Source organism: Podarcis bocagei, assembly GCF_964188305.1.
Source record: "Podarcis bocagei genome assembly, chromosome: 12".
Lineage (NCBI taxonomy): Eukaryota > Metazoa > Chordata > Lepidosauria > Squamata > Lacertidae > Podarcis > Podarcis bocagei.
Genome location: NC_138137.1, coordinates 18310284 through 18334688, shown reverse-complemented (window position 1 = coordinate 18334688; position 24405 = coordinate 18310284). Strand labels below are relative to the sequence as shown.

The 24405-nt window shown below is 44.4% G+C and overlaps 2 protein-coding genes across 3 annotated transcripts in view; one reads left to right on the top strand and one right to left on the bottom strand.

The window, feature by feature from the left end:
* Window positions 1–705: 705 nt before the first annotated feature.
* On the bottom strand, window positions 706–24366 carry AZI2 (5-azacytidine induced 2). 2 transcript variants are annotated; one of them, XM_081164805.1, is made up of 8 exons: window positions 24089–24366; window positions 20779–21008; window positions 20112–20237; window positions 18583–18682; window positions 15449–15597; window positions 10793–10857; window positions 4700–4821; window positions 706–3167 (listed from the first exon to the last, which is right to left on the bottom strand). In XM_081164805.1, the coding sequence occupies exons 1-8, from the start codon at window positions 24105–24107 to the stop codon at window positions 2806–2808; spliced, it is 1173 nt and encodes a 390-aa protein (XP_081020931.1). In that variant the 5' UTR covers window positions 24108–24366; the 3' UTR covers window positions 706–2805. The 2 variants fall into 2 exon arrangements, with proteins under 2 accessions (XP_081020931.1, XP_081020930.1); XM_081164804.1 differs by having other exon boundaries at window positions 24068–24365.
* ZCWPW2 (zinc finger CW-type and PWWP domain containing 2) overlaps window positions 21235–24405 on the top strand; it is a 45402-nt gene continuing 42231 nt past the window's right edge. The window contains exon 1 of the mRNA XM_081164870.1: window positions 21235–22495. The gene's annotated coding sequence lies outside the window, so the exon portion shown is untranslated. The remainder of the gene's footprint in view (window positions 22496–24405) is intronic.

Below are 24405 nucleotides of genomic sequence, written 5' to 3'. Positions count from 1 at the left end.
ACTGTTATCTATGTTGAACAGCAGCAGATACCAAGGTGGGTGCCTTCCAGCTGTTAGTGGACTACAACTTCCATCAGCCTTAGCCAACATGGCAAACGGTCAAGAATGGATGGAATGTGCAGGCCAGAAACATTAAAGGGCACTGCAATGGCTTTCTGTGCTCCAGGGTTTCTTACAGGATCCTTCCCAACTTTATCTTCATAGCCTGGAGATTGAGTGTGGCATTTTCTGCATGCAAATCATACACTTTCTACTATTGGACTTCTGCAGGTTAAGACTCATGTAGCACAAATAGGCTCAAGGGTTCCTTGGTATGGTAACACCTAGACTAGAGTGTCAATGTATGAAATCAGAAGGTAAAAAAGAAAGAATAACCACTTCAATGAGTAGCTCACCTAAAGAAACTGAGCTGGTTAATGTTCCCACTACTTCATGGCACCTCATAAAACATACAAGTCTCCTCCCACTTAGGAATTCATTTACCTACACAATGTATTTATATGACTATTGCTATGCACAGTAAGGGAGCAACAAGAAGCCCAGGAAGAAGAAAAAAATCTACGAAGAGATTGCTGAGGTGTAGAATTATGCACCAGATATTAAAGTTTCATTCATGCATCTTGCAGTTGTGGACATTTCTGAGGTACAAAAGCTACATAGCAGTCAAAAAAATAATGACTACTTGCATCAATTTATAGAAAGCCATTTTCAAAGAAAAATAATTTATTTAAAAATACGACCATTTCTCCAGTACATTGTTTAAAACGTTAACTGTGCCAGTGTGCTGGACAGTGATACTTATTCAAGTCCCTGTAAACCCAAGAAGCAGCCTTGAGAAACACATCAGAGCTCTGCAGCCACATGAGAAATGGCTTTTGCTGCTTTGTTATTACACAGGTAGTTGGTTCTATCAGCTAAAGTCTAGTGACTTGGATTTATTTTATGCATATTGGATTCTGTTCTATTACTCTTCAGGAGATTGTACTCCCTTGAGTCAGCTATGTTCATTGGTCAGAATAAATTCCAGCATCTGACACCATTTCCATTAATCACAGACAAACCAGGTTATGTGAGCGAATATCGGGTGAATGATATGTACCTTATTTATGTATGCCATTCACTAACACAGTAGAAGTCATCCTTTCTCCCTCTTCCACAGATAAAACTCTCTCCAGTATGAGACAAAGAATAAATATTTAAACTGCACTGCAAGGAAGGGAAGACTTAGCCACGTTTCCTTTTACAGAAAATCACTGATATGCTTGCACTGCTCTGGCACACAACACCCAGGCAAGTGATTTTATTATTTAAGAACATGCATCTTAAGTGGGGTGAAGAACATTTTCTGTCTCCTTTGGGGTATCTGTCAGGGGCCACATGCCAAAAGCAGGCAGGGCCAGAGTCAATACTGGGTGTGGCTACACTTTTTCTCTCCACTCAGCAAGTTACCAGGAAGGGACGTTATTCTACCAGATGATATGAGCATCAGCAGAGTGCTTTTGGAATTGGGCCAAGGCTTGCAGGTTGCTCACCCCTGATCTCTTAGGTCCAATGCAGATTTTACTTTTCCCCAGTCGTGTTTCAAGTCCAAGTTGGGAAGGAAGGAGGAGGGTGGCAGAATGCATTCATTTGTAACTGTTGAAATGATCAGATGAGATTCTGGCACAGAACTAGGGAAACGAGCTGATCTCTCACTGTGTTATCAGCCCTCACCAGCCCTTTCCAACATGAGAGAATCTTACTCCACTGCATCTCAAAAGGCCAAGGAGGAAAAAGTATTGCTGGAAACCCGGACATTAACAGGCTCTGAAACCATCCACTATTCTCTGCTTAATATTAATATTGATTAATAGGTTTTGCTACAAAATCTCATTTTCAGCTAATCAGTAATATAGGGTAGGGACCAGGAGCTTAAGAATTATCTGACTGCCAATAGTTAGAATATTGAGAGTATGTACATAATGTTTCTGACATTTCAATGCACCTTATGAATATAGGACATAAATTTTATCATAGATTAAATGCGTTTATCATATTACAGTTCTTCCTGCTTAAGGCGCCTGGAGGTTTCTACATCAAAGCAGTCAGTGAGCTTAGGAGTCATAAAGCAAAGTTTTTGGTAACTGGCAGATAGGCACCTGAATGGTCACTGCATTTTGGCTAGGATCATACCACTATTTATGAAGGAAGTATTTGCCATTAAGTTTTTTTTTTTAAGATTTCTACTCCATTTCTACCACCTCAGATTCTTCACTGTAAGGCTAAAGATGACACACAGCTGAGACAGCAAATCTACTCATTTGGCTTATTGTTTTAGTCACAATCACTTCAATCATTTACCTGTTCTTCCCTGCGCACGCCACAGAGTAGGGAACAAAAACCAGTCACTGTTTCAGAACTGGAGGTAAAACCTACCTCACCTTCCATTGTTTACCTGAGAGGCCTGAAGGAAGAGACAGTGTCAAAAAAGGAGAAGGGGAGGACATTCTCAAAGCTTGTAGAAATGTCTGAAGATACTGTATTTTAAGCAACATTCACACAATTAGCTGCAATGTACAGCTTTTGTTTTACTCGGAGGCTTAATACTCTAGTAATTTGCAGGAGCGCAATCCGAAGACTGGCTCGTGTATTCTAGGCCTTACACCATACACCATTTCTATTGATGTACATGGCCTGCTTTCAAAATTAGACAATGGAAGAGTAAAATCCTGCTTGGATTACCACACTTTCACCCTCCTTCCCATTAGCTATTTTCCTCTTAGGTGTATGGGAGCCCATTCAGAGCTAAATCAAGTTCCACGGTTCTTAGCTCTTGTGCAGGCAGTTTTGGTTACAGTGATCCAAACTGTTTTCTGGAAAGTTTAAGTGAGACGCTCTGTTTTTCGTTTCCCAAAACACTGTCTCACTAGGTTTTGGAGGGCTTGGGAAGACCCAAGAATTATCTTCCAGAGAGCTCTTTCCGTATGAATTAGGTTCCTGAAACGGAGAGTCGTGAACTGGGACAAGTCTCTCGTCAGTACACGAGGGGGAAGACACAACATTGCTGAAAGTGTGGTCACTCGGCGGAAGTAGCCTCTTTTTGTACACAGCTCCAGAAGCAGCTAAATAAAGATCTGTGGTGTCCCTTTCAAGGTCTTCAATACACTGAACAGGAGCATGTGATGGCACTGTGGAAATAGCAGAAAATACCTAATTAACACAAGAGACACTCAAAACTAATACAATTGTTATACTTTATTTCAGTAGACAAAAACCAATTACTTATAATGCATTTCTTAACTTCTGTCCATTCAGTTGGCTTTACTGCAACTCAGTTCTTCAAGAACCTCAATACCCCACTGTTTTAACTCGTTGAGAATTAAGTACATCACCTACATATGGGAATAAATCCAATCTTCTCATTGAATGGGACTTCTGGAGGTGACAGAGTAAAGGAGATGGCAGCTTCTTGCTGTGGTTTCTTGAGGGCTGATTGTTCCTCTCCAGGCTAAGTCTCATACGTCTTCCTGCTTTGTTAACACACTCACCAGTTCAGCTATAAAAGTGTGTGTGCGCGCAAGGAAGAAATGCTAAAAAAGAGGCTGACAGGAGAAAAGCTCACCCTCTACTTTAACAGCCCAGCCTTCTGCTGCTCTCCTAAGTAAATCAGCAAGGGGGGGGGGAGCCTTAAAGCAGCAGAGCACGGCATGTAGAGTAGGGGGTGGGTTTTCGTTCCATCCCTGTGGGTTAACAGTTAACACTCAACCCCTGCTTTATAGCTGAACCAGTGAGCCTGTGCCAATTAGCTGGTTCAAAGTTGCATGGAAATAGGCGACCGCTTATGTTCTTGAGCAGGGATGACGAAGCTGTGCTCTCTAGATGTTGGACTCCCAATTTCCATCGCCACCCAAACAGGAAGGCCCATAGACCAGGGATGATGGGAGTTGTAGTCCAGCAAACAACCTAAGGGCATCCAGGGTGGGATTTAATGCTGTGCTGTTCCAAGTGGTCCACAAAGAACAATAACCCTTCCTCCCACTGTGCACTATTCTAGGGGTTCTGTCCCCACAAAAAAGTATAATTTGGGGAGGCACAGGGAGAAGAGAAGGAATCCCTGTGGAGCAAGTGGACCTCCTTGCACAGGGCTTCTCCTGACATGGCTGGTTAGGTGAATTTCATGCCTAAATTGTAGAAGTGCTTTCTGGGTCGAGGTTTAACTGTGTATAAAGCAGCCCTGAGGATTAATGAATTGTCCCAGTAAACAGCTAAGGAAAATGAGGCATGCATTTTCTTTTGGGACGAGGGGGTCTGCCTCACCTGCTTTGGTTTGTTTTAAGAGAACACTATTTGTACAGGAATGCATTTGAAAAATGAAATGTCTGTTGGTGCTTTTTCCAATATGAAGTACTTGTGGTAAAAAAGGTCAAATACAACTAAACTTCACACCTCAGCCTCGTACAAATAAGCAACACTTGACCGAGGAAGAAAGCCACACGGGAAGAGAAAAAACACATTTTTTTAAAAAAAACCCATCAGCAACACCTTTATGTGTTAAGTTGACCATTATGAGACGGAAGTCAAGAGAGAAAACTGAGGTTTCTGAGCTTCAACTGATGAGATTTTGAGAAGGAGCAATAGGCAGCTGTACTCCAAAATGATGCAGCTTAGGTAAGCAAGCGACTTGCATTTCCAAGACCTCATCCTGCAAACTCTGACTTGCCTTTCTTGGTTGCAGATGGGATCAGTTTCAGTTTTCTGAGCATTTCCGCTTGCACTTCCGTCACCAGATGCAGATTAGACATCTCCCGCTTCAACTCCCAGTACGCTTGCTGAACGTTTTCACTGAAACATTTTAGAAATTACAACATTTCAGCTTTGCTGTATGTCTCAGTTCCTGTACTACTATGATCTACAGAAAGCTGCTCTAAACAAAAGTAGTTCTGGCTGGGGGGGGGGGAGGGAGAGATATCTTACAGCACTATTTCCATGTAAACAGTTGTAATCAAAATTATTCAACCCCCATTGCAAATCAGGTTTATTAACAAAATTTACAGACTTTCAGCTGTTTTCAATGAGCAAATCAAACAAAAGCAACGGAAATTGCTCAACACCTATAATTTCTGTATATAGCAAGTTTTAACATCTAAGAATCTAATGATTCTAGTTCCTGAAATAGCCAGGCTAGCTTTCTGATGTGATAATAGCCCTCTAACTATGGGTCGTTAAGGTAACAAAGGAAATGGTGCTGGGCCAGATGACAAGTGAATGAGTCCTGCTCCCTCAAAATGCTGGTAGTTAGGAAAGACAAAGGCCAGAGTTGAGGGTGTGTGTGTGTGTGTGTGTGTGTGTGTGTGTGTGTGTGTGTGTGAAAGCTAGGAGCTGAAGGAAGAAGCAGGTTGAAGTCTCAGATAGAGAGAGAGGTGTCTGATTTCTGCTCACATCCAAGGCTGTGACTATGGGTGAAGCAAGACCTGCTTAGGTTGTTAATGCTGTGATACTGTCAGTTGTAGGCTCAGGCTGTATATATGTGTAAACCATGTATCATAAAGATGGGGGCGCGGGTGGCACTGTGGACTAAACCACTGAGCCTCTTGGGCTTGCCAATCCAAAAGTTGGCAGTTCGAATCTGCACAACGGGGTGAGCTCTTGTTGCTCTGTCCCAGCGTCTGCCAACCTAGCAGTTTGAAAGCACGCCTGTGCAAGTAGATAAATAGGTACCACTGCGGTGGGAAGGTAAACAGCGTTTCTGTGTGCTCTGGTTTCCGTCACGGTGTTCCATTGCGCCAGTAGCGGTTTAGTCATGCTGACCACATGACACAGAAAGCTGTCTGTGGACAAACGCCAGCTTCCTCAGCCTAAAAAGCAAGACGTGCGCTGCAACCCCATAGTCGCCTTTGACTGGACTTAACTGTCCAGGGTTCCTTTACCTTAACCTATATCATAAAGACACCATAGTCTCCGCAGTGCCTCATTCGAAAAGGAAACATGAACCCGGAGTAAGCACCTGGAACCCTGCTTGGAGCTTGGGGTGGTGTGCAACAATAAAATACTCAGGTTTGCGACCAGAAGCTATATAAGTCAGCAGGAGAAAGGCCTAGAGAAGGTGAGAGGTGAAAAATGTCATTTTTCCTCGCCCACCTAAAAAAAAAGTCCAAACAACACACTGCTCCATTTCCAGGCTGGCTAAACAGAAGCACTCCTTTTGCAGGACAGGGATACATCCCAACAAGTAATTAACGGAATGATATTTAACCAAGTCATACTCAAGAGTATGACTTAAATCCACTAATTTCAATGGATCCCCTCTAAGTATGACTAACATTGTATCACCTCCTAACTTTGAAGTGGTGTTTAGCATTACAAATCCCATGCAGAAAGAAAGCCTTGTTCATAAATGGAAGAACACCTAGTTTCTGTGAAAAATGCAATTTGTAGCTTCTTGCAGAGTGCTTACAAGCACAAGACGTTGCTCTTGTACAGACTATGACAGTCTGAACTCTAGATAAAACATTGCTCTGATTCAGACTGCCCAGCACACATCCCACCCCCACCCCCAAAAAAACAATCAGTCTCCACAGAACAACTCAGTTGCTTCTTATATTACAAAAAGGCAGGAACTCTGTTTCCCATGTGGATCAGGTCATATATTTCTGTCAACATCCACAGAGTATTTGCATCTCTGAAAATACCCAGCCAACACGTCACTGGGAACTGCATCTGGCAGAAGCCCCCTCACACTCTATGGGTAAAAAGTTCCCCCATAAATATAGGAAACTGCTTTCACCAGTCTTTAGGAAGATAACGGATCGGCCACACTCATTGTAAATAGAGTTTTTGAGAAGCAGCATTTCAGGTAAATTACAAGTATCTCCTTCAACCCAGAAATGATAGAACAGAAGTCAAGAAGCACGTAATAATAGGCAAATACACAAGTTTACAGTCAAGTAGAGACCACAATTAGTTGCAATGTTTGATGACCAGTTTAAGCAAACAGTGCACCCAACTGCTAGCTTAACTGCTAACCCTGTATTTCTTTGTTGAAGCAAGACTTTTAAAAAGCAGGATGCTGTCACACAAGGGAAACAGCTTGAATATTCTTTTCTCTCACTGATGGACTGGAGTTCCAACTGTGTGTGTCAGTATCCCTTAAAACTCTCAATTACTGCACAGTGTTCAGTTAAGACTCATTGACCAACAAGAACTATAACAATTAGGGCAGTTCTCTCCAAACTAGGAGCAGCATAATGAGTTCTGCTGCTGTGCTTTGTATGGGTGGATATATTATACCCCAGAATCCAAATCTCAACTGACAAATTTGGCCTGAGACTTTGGGGGGGGGGGACCCAGCAGGAATCCTGACACTGCAAACAAGCTGAAAGATATACAAAACTTTCTAGAGAGGTAATAAGGAGTGGTCAGGTGTTATATCCTGTATACACCAATATTTCGTAGTTGCACCAACAAACAGAAGCTCATAAGATGCAAGCTTTCATATGTTGCTTTTCTTTAAAGCTATTGCAGTGTCATTCAGTGTTCCTCAGTTGTGCTTTAGTTGAGATATATTAATGTGCAGTATTTTTTTTTGCTTACGACTACCATCATTGTAATAAAAGCAATTATTAAGAATTTGCACCACAAATTATATCACTCTAGTCAAAATAATTCCCATTGGCAACGAAGTCACCCAGCCCTATCTGCAGAAGTTCTTAGCTGCCGATAAGCAACAATTCGTATTCAAAGAATCTCTTGTGTCACTGACAAGTGACAAATATTTCACAAGAATATTAGGTAAGTGAATATTGACATTCATATTAAAGCAAAGGGTACTTGCTGAAAGAAACATTTCAAAGAACTTCCTCTAGGTGTGAAAAGAGCTGTGGACTTGTTTTCACAGTCAATGTGAATTACATAAAATAGTTGGATTTTTAACATAAAAGTCTGTATGTGCTAATTTACATACCAGGCTGTTACCAGAGAGATGCTTTTTTTAAAAAAAACACAACTTATTTTAATAGAGTGAAGGGCTAAAAGTGTCACTTAGCAAATTACCTATTTGAACATTGTTCTGGAGAAGCAAAAACATTAGCTGGCTAGCTCATTAAGACGAATAAAGGATATACCATATGGGTTATTAACATAGTAGAGGCCTAATGAAATGCCTTTCCTTCCATTTTTTCCAATGCAAGCCACGGAATAGCGATCATGTCCTCTTCTAACCAAGTCCTACTTCTCCCTCATGTGGAAAACAAGGAAAATGCATCTCTGAGGACTGAAAACATAAATAAGAATTTTACTCCTTTTCTCAATATTTAGAGGAAGAAGTAGGGCTTGGTTAGAAGAGGCGTAACTACATCAACGGCACTTTGAAGAGAGAGAAGGTCACAGATTGGGTTGTGTGCTCTCTATACTAATTGTCTCCAGGACAACTGCTCCTGTAGGTTATCTCTGTTCTGCAGCTGTACAGGTTTCTCTTGCAGTTTCCACCCAGACAATGTGATGGAGGGTTGCTAGGCAAGAAGCAATTGCTAAAAAAACAAGACAGCCCTGTGCAGCATTCCAAATAAGAGCTTCAAGTAATACGTTACCATATAAAGTCTTACAGAAAGGGCAATTAGGAATATGGTAGAGACAATGTGATGGATTCCCTTAATTTCACAAGGCCTGCATGATTTCTTCCAACGTGCTTCAAGTTTGGTTTCATCCACATTCAATGTTGACTGCAAGCGCTAGAGAAAAGCCACTCTTTCTTATAAGTCACCTGAACTCTGGCTTGAGATTTGTGAAGATGTTTCACATCAAGCTAGATCTGATGTTGCAAGAGGACCAAAGAAGAATCCAGCAAATGCCTCCGCATGATTGAGGGGATCCCTGGCTACGTCATCCCCTGTCCAGCCAATTGGCTGGCCTAGGGGGGGCATGGCTTGCGCGATAACACACTGGCGCGGCTGGGGATCTCCCTCTTTTGCCACCTCAGCTCAATGGGTTTCCCACCCTCCCGCCCTTTAGGTTTTCCTTTTGACCTTGCTATGGACCTCGGGTGGGCGCTGTTAAAGGGCCTGGTAGGAATTTTTTTCCACTTGGCAAATTGGCACCAGCCACTTGGTTTTTCGCCTACCTCGTATCAAATCGTCAAAACTTCCTCGGCATTGGCAGTTAGGCACTGGTAGGGGTATTGTCATGTTTATGAAGGGGGGGGAGGAAGCGCCATCACCTCCCCCGAATATCGAAGGGTAGTCCGATAAAGGATTCCGGGGGGCGTGGCCCTGTCTGAAGCCTATGGAGGTGAGGGCCTAAGGCACGCCCCCGAGCGGTGACCCCGAGGGAGTTCCTAATTGATGTGCATCAGCAGGACTCCCCCTACTGGTGGTTAACCCTTTCCAGTCTTCAAGCAATCGGGCTGAAGCCGTATAGTCGGTTAGGACCAATGCCTAAGCCAATACCGCTCATTCCTGTAACCAATAAAGTTGTGGCCATTTTTTGCCCATTAACCTAAATATTTGTGTCACGTGTCTTTATTTCCACTGGGGTGAGGCGGGAACTCGCCACGCAAAGGACTTCAACTTGCAAGCACTTAGGGGTGGAACCTCAGGGAGGTGCCTTCAGCTGCAAATAGGATTTTTGGATCCTATTAATGTGATTCACTATATAACTGTGTACTGGTTAGATTCTCATGTAACAGATATGCTGCAACCGGTTTATCATTTGCCTTCAAAATCTGAGACACTGAGTTTTATGCAATGTAGTGCTATGGTAAACATTCCATTAACGCACGGATTTCTCCCTGCACAATGGGACATTCCTTCCCACGCATCACCTAAATTTGTTCTGGTGTTAACACTAAACCTTGCGCCAGCACAAACTATTTAGTTGCATCCTGTCCATTGCTCATAACTGGATAGGTTTTCCACAATTAACAACTTATTTTGTCAACACAGATTGCTTGTTTATTTTAAGATTTCTACTCCATATCTTTTGATCAATAAAAATCTCCGTTTGCAACGAAAAAGAACACAGCAGCAGCCAATGAAGAATGAGAAAGCACAGCACTTAGTGTACTGTAAATATGCAATGTAATTCTTTTCACTCATCATCTACGCAGGGGTGCCCAAACTTTTTTCAAAGAGGGCTGGATTTGATAAAGTGAACAACCAAAGTTGTTGACCATTTTTAGGGGCTGGATTAAGCCGAACAGCGGGCCGGATTAGGCCCCTGAAACGGATTTTGGATCTACAGGATTATCAGGATCTACAGGCTTATCAGGATCACAGTGACACAAGCCTCCTAGGGGAGATAATTTACAGCCTTGGTGCCACCACTGAAAAGGCCCGTTCCATATAATCGCCTACTGTACTTATGATGTCAAAAGAATACAGAGCAAGACCTCCATAGATTTCCTGAGTGAATAGGTAGACTCATATGAGAGAATGCTATGCTAAGATTATCTGGTCCCGGACTGCTCAGGACTTTAAAAAGGGGACAAAATCTGCACTTTGAATTCAGCCCAAATCAACTATAAGCCAATAAAGCCATCTCAAAATGCATGTTAACATGCTTCAAATAGTCCTGCCCTGCTTTTGCATAGTGGGTGAACTGTCAGTTCTGAATACTCTTCAAAGGCAGCTCCACAATGAACTAGTTTTAACATGCTCTACCTGGATGTCATTAGGGTATGCCTAACTGTGTTCATATCTTTCCCAATTTAGCATGTCTTCAAAGTAGTGCCTTCTTTGGATTTAGGTAATCTCCCTTAGAACTAACACAGAGATGACTAACCCTAACATAAAGTGAAAACAAGTTCATGGGATCTACATACCTATGAATGCTTATCTGCTGTTGAATACACTCTCCATTTGTTAAAATTCCTTCCTGGGATACAACCTGGTGGGGGAAACAAAACATTTCGCTTTGAAAAAAGAATGGGAAAAGTCTGCCTTACTTGAAGCAAAAGGAAAAGAAAGGTTTAAAAGCAAAGTTGGAAAGCTTAGCAGGCAGTGGTGAGATAGGCTTTCAATGATATTTCTGAATCAACCAAGTGCTGATACTTCATTGCCTCCACCACAGTGGTGCCAAGTGGCATGGGACTTATTAACATGGCAAAGTGGAGTATTGGAACCTTCAAAGTCCTGCTGTAACAAGCCTGAAAAGCACTTTTGGGGATAAAGCTGGTCCCCTCCATGACAACCTGGTAGATATTGTGATAATAGAGTTCCGGTTAACATGTTATTAGAGGCAAGAAAGCTTCCTTCAAAAAACTGAGGTCCGAACGAAGAGAACGAAAAGGAATACATATTAGCAGCGTATGTTAGAAGTATGATAACAAGACATATAGAAGAACAAGCATTACTGTATCTGAGTTATCATGGCTTCTACAAGGGCATGTAATTTCTCAAGAACCTATTGGGGTTCTTTGAGAGGGTCAAGGAGCATACAGATAGTGAGCTGGTTGACACAGTATACTTGATTTAAAAAAATAATAATCAATGAAGTAGCTCAGCCAGGATTTCTAAGAGGAGAGGTCCTCTTGTGGATCACAAATTGGTTAAGTTGCAGGGCAGTTGTCCAAATGAAGAAATTAGAAAGTGGAGTCCCTCCAAGGATCAGTATTCGGACATGTCCTTTTTAAGCTGCTCATAAACAAGAGGGAGCAGTGAGATGGGCAGGTTTCCTGACGATATTAGATTGTTCTGGGTTGTTAAAGCAGAAAGAATTTCAGAGGAACCTCTACAAATTTAGAAAATGGGTGGGAAATGGAAAATGCAATTCAGTGTAAGAAGTATAAAGTGATGCCGGTTGGGACAAAAAAATATTAATTCCACATATATGCCCGGCGGGTCTGAACTGGTGGTGACTGACTAGGAATGAGGGTGTCAAAGCAGACAACATGAGGAAGACTAGGTTGATACCTAGTGTGTGGCAGCTGTAAAAAAAAAAGGCAAATTCCATACTAGGGATCATTAGGAAATGAATTGAAAAGGAAATGTTATCAAAGAAACGTACGGAGCAGCTGCATTTGTAGTAGTACTGTGAACAGAATTTTTAAAAAGTACTTTTTAATGGGATAAATAATGTATGTTGACTTCCCTTCCAATTTGTGATTGATATTCAATAGGTCTGGTGTGTGAGAACAATTCTAGTCCTTAACCCTGTCAAGGTTAGTTACACCACCAGAGTCACATGTGAGTAGGGCTCATTTGATTACTATCATAAAAAAGGATCACTCACACAGGCTAATCACATTAGATAAACTACATGTGCAAAAATCCTTATTCAGAAGCTAGTGACAGCTGCAGTTATCCATTCTGAATTTTCTTCCAACCAGCAGTTTCATTCTAAAAAATCAGAACTTCCTAGCTGTCAATAGTGCTTGCACTTATCTCCAATATAATCATAGTGATTATAGGGTGAACTTGCTTGAGTCATACTACACTTACAGATGGGAGTTTACTGAAGTAGACTAGCGTGACCGTGTGACAACCCACACGTAATGAAATTACGTTTCAATCAGCTTCTACAGGGAAACAACTGGAAGAAAGGATTATTTATGAATAATCCCACCCAAATCAGCAGAACCCACAAATAAGCGCCATAAATTACCGTATTTTTCGCCCCATAAGACGCACCGGCCCATAAGACGCACCTAGATTTTAGGGGGGGAAATGAAGGAAAAAAATTTTATTTCCCCCCCAGGTGCGCTGCGCTACACCAGGAGCTTGGGGCGTGCGGAGCTCAGCGCGCCCCAAGCTTCTGCGTGCCGGCAAGGTCTCCGCTAGCGTGGGAGAGCCGGCGCCTCTCCCAGGGCTAGCGGACCCCTGCGCTAATCCAGAAGCTTGGGGCGTGCTGAGGTCAGCGCGCCCCAAGCTTCTGCATGCCGGCAAGCAGTCCGCTGCCGCCCCAAGCCTTGCGCACCCGGCGGGACCTCCTGCCGGGTGCGGGAGGCTTGGGGCGGCAGCGGACTGCTTGCCGGCATGCAGAAGCTTGGGGCGCGCTGACCTCAGCACGCCCCAAGCTTCTAGGTGCGCGCAAGCAGTCCGCTGCCGCCCCAAGCCTCCCGCACCCGGCGGGACCTCCTGCCGGGTGCGGGAGGCTTGGGGCGGCAGCGGACTGCTTGCCGGCATGCAGAAGCTTGGGGCGCGCTGACCTCAGCACGCCCCAAGCTTCTAGGTGCGCGCAAGCAGTCCGCTGCCGCCCCAAGCCTTGCGCACCCTGCCTTCAGGGCGCCCGACGCTCCGAGAAGCAGGCTGCTATCCGCAGCCTAGGCAACCCTGCGGGACCTCCCACAGGGCTGCCTGGGCGGCGGAATTGTTCCCGAAGCGTCGGGCGCTCTGCCTTCAGGGCGCTCGACGCTGCGAGAAGCAGGCTGCTATCCGCAGCCTAGGCAGCCCTGTGGGACCTCCCACAGGGCTGCCTGGGCGGCGGAATGGTTCCCGAAGCGTCGGGCGCTCTGCCTTCAGGGCGCTCGACGCTGCGAGAAGCAGGCTGCTATCCGCAGCCTAGGCAGCCCTGTGGGACCTCCCACAGGGCTGCCTGGGCTGCGGAATGGTTCCCGAAGCGTCGGGCGCTCTGCCTTCAGGGCGCTCGACGCTGCGAGAAGCAGGCTGCTATCCGCAGCCTAGGCAGCCCTGTGGGACCTCCCACAGGGCTGCCTGGGCTGCGGAATGGTTCCCGAAGCGTCGGGCGCTCTGCCTTCAGGGCGCTCGACGCTGCGAGAAGCAGGCTGCTATCCGCAGCCTAGGCAGCCCTGTGGGACCTCCCACAGGGCTGCCTGGGCTGCGGAATGGTTCCCGAAGCGTCGGGCGCTCTGCCTTCAGGGCGCTCGACGCTGCGAGAAGCAGGCTGCTATCCGCAGCCTAGGCAGCCCTGTGGAACCTCCCACAGGGCTGCCTGGGCAGCGGAATTGTTCCCGAAGCGTCGGGCGCTCTGCCTTCAGGGCGCTCGACGCTGCGAGAAGCAGGCTGCTATCCGCAGCCTAGGCAGCCCTGTGGGACCTCCCACAGGGCTGCCTGGGCTGCGGAATGGTTCCCGAAGCGTCGGGCGCTCTGCCTTCAGGGCGCTCGACGCTGCGAGAAGCAGGCTGCTATCCGCAGCCTAGGCAGCCCTGTGCGACCTCCCACAGGGCTGCCTGGGCTGCGGAATGGTTCCCGAAGCGTCGGGCGCTCTGCCTTCAGGGCGCTCGACGCTGCGAGAAGCAAGCTGCTATCCGCAGCCTAGGCAGCCCTGTGGGACCTCCCACAGGGCTGCCTGGGCGGCGGAATTGTTCCCGAAGCGTCGGGCGCTCTGCCTTCAGGGCGCCCGACGCTCCGAGAAGCAGGCTGCTATCCGCAGCCTAGGCAACCCTGCGGGACCTCCCACAGGGCTGCCTGGGCGGCGGAATTGTTCCCGAAGCGTCGGGCGCTCTGCCTTCAGGGCGCCCGACGCTCCGAGAAGCAGGCTGCTATCCGCAGCCTAGGCAACCCTGTGGGACCTCCCACAGGGCTGCCTGGGCGGCGGATATTTTCCTGAAGCCTGGAGAGCGAGAGGGGTCGGTGCGCACCGACCCCTCTCGCTCTTCAAGCTTCAGCGAAAGTCTGCATTCGCCCCATAAGACGCACCCAGATTTTCCCTTCATTTTTGGAGGGGAAAAAGTGCGTCTTATGGGGCGAAAAATACGGTACATGCTCAGTTCAGCAAATTTTAAGCAATGGGATTGAAAAGGAGCCAGTTTCGATATCTGCAGGGCTAGCTAACAGAAATTCAAGCCAACATCTTGTGCTTAGCTCCATCTAGTGGAGCTTCTTGAAATTTGCAATCCGGTTTCTGTTATGTGAGAGACATTTATGTTAAACCAATTTGTCATGTTAAACCAAAATAATGGTAGATGTAATCAGCAGATTCGCAAATTAGCCATCAAACAAAACCGATGTGATAGACAGGGCCATGACATTCTATTTGCCATCCCTCCCAGGCTGTTGGCAATTCATCTTTTGCGGCTTTAAAACCAATTGAGACTGCAACTTGAGGTAGCACCTACTAATGTGTGTAGTTATCTAGGCATGAGGCGGCCAGAAAAATCAGCATCAAAACAGAGCAGAGTAGCATATCCACTGCATTCCCCTCATGCAGATAACTAAGTACTAAGGAAGAAAATACACTATAGTTGTATGAATACTTTTAGCAGATAACTGGCAAGAATTAAAAAAAAACTGAACAAACTATTAGTTCTGCAAATGCAAATAACTCTGGGAGGGTGACTTGCTCAATCACATGGCGAACCTCTTTTGAAAAGACTAGCTTCAAAAGCAGTTTGGCATGGAAGTCAGAAGCTGAAAATCTCACCGAGTCTTTTAAAGCCTTTAGGTGTGCTTCACAACAACTGCCTCAGCCCTGGCCAATACCCTTATTACAATTAGTTTTCCACAACAGAAGGGCCTCAACATTAAATTTTACATTTTCACACACCATCTGCGCAACAGAAGCCATAACGCACTAGTACCTTCTGAACAGATTTTTGTAGTTCTTTTCTAAGATCATTGCATTCTTCCCTCAGTTTCTCCAAATCCTGCTCCAAGCTGTGCACTTTTAGGGCATTATTCAGCTTTTCTATTTCCCAGCTAGATGGGGTAGAGTTCAGACTCTTCATCACTGCAAAAAAATATGAAAAAAACACTTATCATTCAATCCGAACATAATCAGACATTAAGAATGGCGTGGTTGGATTCAAAGTTATGGTCCCATGAGCATAGCAAAGGCCCAAAATTCAAACCTCAGACATTTTTGAATTTAATTAGAGTGATTACATTATTAAGAAACATGTGGCACTGGAATAATTCACAGATGTTCATATGTACAAAGAACACCATGTATTACGTTATGTGTCTTTTGTAATATGCTATAGGCTGTACATGTGGCTCATTTCAAAGTGCTGGTTTTGACCTCTGAAGGCATTCATTACTTAGGATAAGGATACCCAAATAATAAATAATGATATATATAATTATTAATACCCCACCCATCTGGCTGGGTTTTCCCAGCCACTCTGGGCGGCTTCCAATAGAATATTAAAAACACAATAAATACATCAAACCTTAAAAGGTTCCCTAAACAGGGCTGCCTTCAGGTGTCTTTTAAAAGTCAGTTGTTTATTCCCTTGACATCTGATGGGAGGGCATTCCACAAGGTGGGCACCACTACCAAGAAGGCCCTCTGCCTGGTTCCCTGCAACCTTACGTCTTGCAGAGAGGGAACCGCCAAAGGGCCCTCGGAGCTGGACCTTAGTGTCCGGGCTGAACGATGGGGGTGGAGATGCTCTCAAAGAACATTTTATCTCTGTGTGTGCTACCATTCACCCAAGAGCCTTCTTTGGAAGCACCAATCCTCTGAGGCACAGATTACAGGGGAAAGGATATACACGGTGCTGGCACAACCATAAAATGCTCTTCCAGGTGGCCTCACCTGGCACATACCTCAGTATCATTTTGGCGCAAAGCAAGCATCTTACTTTACCATGCTTTTTAATCCTGCAGACAAGCTCCTATGCTGCTTAGTATTTGGTTATAATCTCTCTAATACATTTATGGCATTTTTTGTTCTTGTACTAAGGGCTTCTGTTTTGTTTTTACTGTAATGTTTTGTAAGCCACCCTGGGAACTTATTGAAGGGCTGGGAGTAAAAATCTAGACTTTTTAAAGCAACATATTTTTCTGAAAGGGCTTTGGAATGTGACTTTAAAAAAATAAACAATGTTTGTTTGTCATGTTTACTGACGGTTTGACCAATTTTATTATTACACCTGTGCTGTATTTTTATGTTGCGCACCACTTTACTATTTTTCCTATGCAAGCGGTGTTAGTTTAGACAAGGTGTAGTAAGATGTGGAGGGAAGATTTGAACGTGCAAGAAGCGGCAGTCAGATCAATGCAAACGTATGGCAGAAGTACATTCTTGCATTGCAATGTTTCAGCTGCTATGGTGCCTATGGCACAAACATCTCCTTGCATAATCGGTCCACATCCACAAGTTGTGTGCAGGGCTGATGTAAACGCAAAAGCAAAAGCTTTCTTCCCATTGCCAGAGGTCAACTCAGGAGGTATTTCTGGGAATTCCCAGATATGTACATGCACTTCCTGTATGAGAATACACTGTCAATGCTAATTGGAGCATGCAAAGGGTGTTGCTATACTAATTTAACACCTGAAGGTAATGCAAAAGGATTGATATGGCCAACAACACAGACCCTGCTCCTTGCTAACCTGGCAGACCAAGGTACATTGTGAAAAGGGAGACCTTGGGGTCTGTTACAGCAGAAAAGCTCTCTTGTGTGTGTGTACATATAATATATATATAGAGAGAGAGAGAGTGAGTAAACTATAACTATATAATTTGAAAAATTGTATGCCTTTTGCCTGTTCTTTATGCATTTAGATACTCTTCAAGCTACTGCAACCAAATTTTGTATGATGGTTCCTTGTATCAGTGTTTTCATCTATGTTTGGCTACAACCGGCTGCCATTCTGAATCAAGATGGCAGACTGAACCTGCCAAAACTGCACTGATTTTAACAACTTACTTTTAAAAACTATTATTTTGGGGTTTCTCAGAATTCCAAAAAAGCGCACGCACGAACGCCCCTACCCGTCCCAGCATTGTGAAGCAATGCATTACTTGGCAAAGTTAACAGCCAGGATTATGAACCAGACAGAGGGCCTTCTCGGTAGTGGCACCCCCCCTAATTAACACCCTCCCATCAGATGTCAAGGAAATAAACAGCTATCTGACTTTTAGAAGATATCTGAAGGGAGCCCTGTTTAGAGAAGTTTTTTATGTTTGGTGTTTTATCATGTTTTTAATATTCTGTTGGGAGCCACACAGAGTGGCTGGGGAAACCCAGCCAGATGGGTGGGGTATAATTGGTATTACTATTATGAAGTTGCTCTTGTAATTATAAATGGGGGCTACAATGTCAAGGACTGCTTTCTATTTCTACTGTTTCACTATCTATTTAGTGCTGGCTTTTGACGTTTGCGCTGTTATAAGTAGAGATTTTACGTTTTACACAGCATTCAGCTTTTTATTTTTAGCTATGTTGCTCAAAATGTTGATTATAAATCTTTCAAAATAAAACACATAAATGAAGCTGACAGGGAAAAGGAGGCAGGGACAGCTAATGCAGCCCCATCCTCTCCCTCACACAGCCATAATTGTCTGAGAATGAACACCATAATGTTTTGCTTCTGAACAGTGATCTGTAATAATATTCCTTTATGCAAATTGAACACGTTAGCATACTGTATTTTTCGCTCTATAAGACACACCAGACCACAAGACGCACATAGTTTTTGGAGGAGGAAAACAAGCAAAAAAAATATTCTGAATCTCAGAAGCCAGAACAGCAAGAGGGATCGCTGCGCAGCGAAAGCAGCAATCCCTCTTGCTGTTCTGGCTTCTGTGATAGCTGCGCAGCCTGCATTCGCTCCATAAGATTTCCCCTTACTTTTCAGGAGGGAAAAAGTGAGTCTTATAGAGCAAAAAATACAGTAAATGTATGCATACTGGCTACGGGCCTTCTTATACGGAAGTACAGCTTCGTAGTCAAGCACATAAATTTACACTCTGAGAGACAAGGGGCACCTTGTTGAGTTTCCACTTCAGTTCTGAGCTGCAGGAGCTCCACTTCTTTGGACTGCAACTGCTCATTCAAATGTTTCAGGGATTCGGTGTTCTCTTTCATCTAGTTCGGGGAAGGAACACATTGCCAGGATTTAGTCTGTCCAGCTTTCCAATCAATAATAGAATCCATACATGCCTAACTCTTAGAACTAAATGCTAACCAGCTCTACTTCTTGAAGAATCGGCCAAGCTGTCAGATGCTCGGTTTCTAAAGCACTGAAGTCAAGATCAGATATACATGCTGCAATCTTTCAGAGTACAAAAAATAGCACTTTTTCTTCAGGCACAATACCAGATCCTGTGGCTATTAGGTAAGGGTCTCCAACTGAGCTCAATTAGTTAGCAGGTTTTCCAAATTAACTACCCCTTTTCTTTGTTTGTTATTCTTTGCTTTTATCTGTTCTTTGCCTTCTCTGCACCACATGGGGTTTTTCCTCCAGTTGTCGCTGGCTGCACACTGCATCTCTGGAAGGATTCTGTAATCTGAAACTTCTACAGCATTTCCTTTACTAGTGAACGCAGGTGGTTGAGTGTTGACAGAATTGGAGCCAAATGTGCCCACTCAAAGACGACTGAGACACGAGAATAGCTGGGTAACTTCTGAAGAATGCAGAAGTAAAAACACGCACGCAAAAAATTAAAACCAAAAGGTTGCCAAAGAAGAAAAGGAAAAAGGAAAGCTTTTAAAAAGGACCAAGCATGCTCAGTGGCCTCCAGTAACCAGAGATAATTGAGTGTCAATTGGAAAAGAAAATAGCACATCAGGGAGGGAGAGTAAGCAGGGAAGAGTGATCTGGCCTTGAGTCTCTTACACCTTAGAGCAGGGGTAGGGAACCTGGTACTCTCCCGATGTTTTTGGGCTACAACTCCCATCATCCCTGACTTCTGCCGATGCTGGGTGGGGCTGTTGTCCAATCGGGGATTATTGAGTTGTCTTTTTAATTACATACAGCCATACCTTGGTCATCGAACGGAATCCCTGCCGGAAGTCCGTTCAACTTCTGAAAACCAAGGCGCGACTTCCACTTGGCTACAGGAGCTTCCTGCACTCAAGCGGAAGCCACGGAGGATGTTCGGCTTCCAAAGAACATACAGAAACCGGAACATTCGCTTCTGGGTTTGCGGCATTGGGGAAACAAAACATTTGAGTCGCAAGGCGTTCGGGATCCAAGGTACGACTGTTATTTTGTAGGGGGGTTTTATATTGTGATTTTAAGTTGGAAACCACCCCAAGGTATAGGGTGGTATACCAATTTAATAAAACAACATCATCTTTAAAAACAACAATATTAACATCTGGAGGGCCACAAACTCCCTACCCAGATTAGTATCACAGAATTGCAGAGCTGAAAGGGGCCCTGAGAGTTCTCTGGTCCAAACCCCTGTGATGCTGGCGTAACTGGCTAGAAACCTAACATCAAAGTCACAATACCCTTTTATAAACCGCACTCGCATGGTATCTTTCTTTTAACCTACTGCAAAGCACGTACCATTTTATCCAGTTTACTTTTCAGATTATCCCGTTCGATACAAGCCTCTCGATAGGCTTGGTAGGCTTTGTTAACCTGCTCGCGGCCAACGGAGCTTGCGCTTTCTTCCAAATGGGAGCCAAGAACCTAGACGATTAGAGGAAAATGCCAAAATTACATTTTTCCTAGCTTTGTTACTCTTAGAGCATCAAATGTAAATACTTCAAGTGAAACAAATTAACTGGCAGCCAGGAAACATGGGTTTACCATGGGCTCATTGTAGACAGCATCAGCTTTGCATACAGAGCAGCTCAGGATCAATCCCCTGGGCTACATAAACCAATGGTCTGACTCAGCAGAAGACAACCTCTTGCATTATGGTGCATATTTTTTTTATTAAGAAGTCTCCTACCATCCCCTTTGTGTTCAGTTATCCTACTCATTGCTAAAGAACAACATCCAGGTACTAATTATAATCATACCAGAAAAGTAATGTTTTGCTATTGAAACGTTTGACAATTACTATTTTCACATGTTAAGTGCACAGGGGAATCCCAGGCATGTCTACAATGGGTTCCATAGGAATCACTCCCAGCTAAGTGTGCATAGCGCTGCAGCCTTAAGATACATTATCACACCCCCCCCCAAAAAAAGGCATGTTTCTGTGAATTGCTAAACCGTTACTTACCTTTTCTTCTAACACTCTTACTCTTTTCTTTAAGAGGGAGTTCTCCCTTTCTGTCTCTTTCAGTCGTTTTTTGATATCTTCATAAGCAGTGACAAGTGCAAAATGTGAAGCAACAGACTCTTCGCCTGAATACACGGGAGTAGGAATTTCTCCATCTTGCTTAGGATGAGTGTCTGCTTTTTCATGGTTCAAAATATAAATGTCATCTTCGGCTAGTTCATCCATGGCAGCTGAATAAAAAAGGCATGTTGTTAGGAAAGATCCTAAGTATATATCACAAGCATTTAATATCTTTCAAATTCGAAGAAATGCTGTAGAGCACTTGTTATAGTTATACCAGAAAATATCACCTCAAGCTTACAGTAGATTTCCCACTATAAAATTCTGAAATGGCTCTCAGATGACGGTAAAGTATTGATGATAAAAATAGCTATTGATTTTGTTTTTTATCTAGAACATATTGGAAGGGTTACTTCCACAAAGCTTCCATTAATATGCTATAATACAGTGGGCAAGCAGGGGTGGGCATTTGAAAGTGAGCCGTACAGCTTAGAATCCATACAGCATCAATACACACTTCAACTGAAATTTGATTCTAAACCAGCCAGTTGATTCCCCCTCTCCCTACAGATTTAGTGTTTATTTTTCACTCTTGGCGAGCTACATCTAGCTTTGATTCAGTTTGAATGCATATTTTGAAATCCACTCATGGTGTTGAAATGCCTATTCCGAAGTTTAGAAGGGAAAGAGAGGGTCCAGGGAATTCCTTTTGGTGCAACTTCCTTTTGGTGAGATCAGAGCATAATTTAAACACATACATAAACCACAACCTCCTCCTTTCATTAAAAAAATAAAATAAGCTAATGAGAAATGCTAGGTTACCTTTAAAACAGGAAGTTCAAGAGAGCATCAGTTTCCAACTTGTCTTAGTAAATAAAGTGTTTGAATCAGATGTTTACAGTGCTCTTAGACAAGAGATGCAAGAATGCTGTATGGTGGAAAGGACGGTAGCTCAGTTGGTTAGAGTGTGGTGTTGATAACACCAAGGTTGCAGGTTCGATCCCTGTATGGGACAGTTGCATATTTCTGCACTGCAGGGGACTGGATTCGATTATCCTCAGGGTCCCTTCCAACTCTACAGTTCTATGATCTCAGAATTTAAAGTTGAAAAGAATGACTGTTTGGAAATATTTGTCTGAGAAATGGGATTCTGCACAACACATGTAACAATATCTAATGTTATGAAAACTTTACATTGCAGTTGTTGATGAGATCTCTGGATTAGATCTCATTTCAAAAGTTCTAAAGTTATATCATGGTCTGGAGAAGCAAAGCTTGGGAACAAGAGTCTAAAAAAATATATATCTTCTAATGATAGTACTGTTTACATAAGAACTTCTTCAACTAAACATTCCCGGAGTAAGAGCCAAGTCTTAGAGAAAAAATATATCCTCACCAAATCCCTTCGGCTACTTGCGCCCATGTCAAAGTCTCAAGTCCTTTCCCATTTTACATAGATGTTGAGTTTTCTGAACAGTATATGGTGCATGGGCTAGCTCCAACTTTCTTCCCTTATTTCGGCAAGGGAGGGGGAAGGGTGCCAACCTGACCTAGTAAAACTCCTTATCTTTCTTAGGTGGGAGGTTGGAGAAGAAAAATGAACACACAGCTGAGAAACCATCCCAGAGTCTCCTGCAACTTCACAAGCAACTGTAAAGTAAGTCACTTGATTTAATAATAGACACAAAGCAGTCGAGACTAGAAGCAGAGGTCAGTAGTTTTGGAAAGAAACCTCAACAGTTGCTTTGACCCATTAAGGCAAGAGAGAGATGAAAGTGCTCTTTGGGCATAAACTATGGGCAAAGACTTCTGTTCTTCCCCACTGATCTCCAATTCCAAGTGCCACAAAGCTGACAAGGAGAGGGGTATGAAGCTATAGATACAGGAAGAAACATTGTAGACTGTTTTACAGAATTGTTTTTTCCTATGTAAATATTTCAAGGCAAGGAAAGCAAGTGTTGTGGGTCACATTAGAAGTTTAATTCAACATATTGAATAACTTAGTGAAACACTTCTATTAAGTTGATTAACATGTCCTTTAAAACATGTTGTGTGTTGGGGGTTATTGTTTTTGCTCCAGTTTTTATGTCTTTTTATGTTGTGAATGGTCCTGAGATCTTTGGGTGAAGGACAATATACACATCTATATTCACACACACATAGCAGGCAGTCAAGTGTGCATCATCACAAAATTTGTCCCAGCTTCCCAGTCTGTAGCAAAAACAAGCACATTTCTTCAGCCTTGTAGGGCCATTTGCAAGATGTCAGCTTCCCACCACGAACAAGACCTAGAAAGGCTCCACATTCTTAAGGCCAACATAGGAGATGGGATGTTTGCCAGAGCTGCGACACTTCACACGACCGAGCATTTATTTAAGACACACACGTTATTAAAACAATGCCAAGGTGCTGCACCACAAACTTAGGTGCAGCAAAACCATTGAATAAAAACCACATACTGCAATTACAGTAAGAGGGGATCGTTCCAGCTGGCATGGGGGGGGGGGGGAGAGAAGCTGGAATCAATCGTTTGTCTTTAACAGCTGGATTCTTCTATATGGTTCCCAACGTGGGGCACACGCCACGCAGGGGGGCAATTTGATTTTTAAGGGGGGCAATTCGAGAATGAGTTATTAACAGTGGCTTCCTCCACGTGAATAGTTCACTTTTTGAATAATAACCATTATATGTCGCGGGGGGGGGGGGAATCTGGATTTTAGAGATGCTTAGGTGAGGCACAGCCAAAAAAAAAGTTGGGAAGCACTGTTAAAAACCCCTTAAACTCTCTACACACATCGGCAGCACATTAAAGGGAGGGAAAGGGCTAGGCGAGAGGGTCACGGACGTGCTAGATTCCTCCATTCGCTTGTTTTGTCCAGAGGGCCGCTTAGGCTGCCTGCCGTCCGAAAAGCACACCATGGAGCGCTACCTTCCATGCGACATGGCGGGACTTTAAGAGTAAATGTGAATTATATGAGCCACCCCCTCTCCCCCCACTCGCCTGCCTACGTTTTGCAGCAGTTGCATCCAGACACGGGTTTGTCCTGCCCCGTCTCGTGAGAAACAGGCCACGATCTGGTGGTGGGCGATGCGAATTGCGGGGGAAAGGGACGCGGATGCCCCCTTCCCCCCCACACCAGGTATACTAGGGGTGGCGGGGGGGAGCTGGGGGGGGGACCGAGGCGAGCGGGCGCAGGAGGTTCGCCGTGAGTGGGGGCAGGGGTATTACCTGCAGCCAGCGAAGGGTTACCTACGGACAGCGAACTCATCGCGGGCCTTTCCCGGGGCTCCCTCCCTCAGCAGCGCGACGGGGCGCGCGCTCCCAAGCCCCCGAAGCTCTTCCTCCTCCGCCGCCGCCGCCTCTCGACGCTCATCGTTCTCCGCCCAGCCCGAGAGTAGAAGCAGCAACAGCAGCGGCTGCGGAAGGAGCAGCGGCGGCAGCAGCCAATAGCGGAAGCGCCCGCAGGAGCCCTTTTCCCTTTCCCTTTCTCTTCCCCGCCTCCCTCCACGCAGCGCCGGCTTCCGCCCAATCTCGCCCGCCTCATGTGACCCTTCACAACGGCCGCC

Excerpts from the sequence above, each read along its gene's own strand:
- AZI2 (XM_081164804.1), bottom strand. The coding sequence starts at position 24,107 with ATGAGTTCGCTGTCCGTAGGTAACCCTTCGCTGGCTGCAG. Across the intron at positions 21,009-24,067 it reads TAACCCTTCGCTGGCTGCAG|CTGCCATGGATGAACTAGCC; the intron begins GTAATACCCCTG and ends TTTTTTATTCAG. Across the intron at positions 3,168-4,699 it reads CCCATCTGCAACCAAGAAAG|TGCCATCACATGCTCCTGTT; the intron begins GCAAGTCAGAGT and ends CTATTTCCACAG.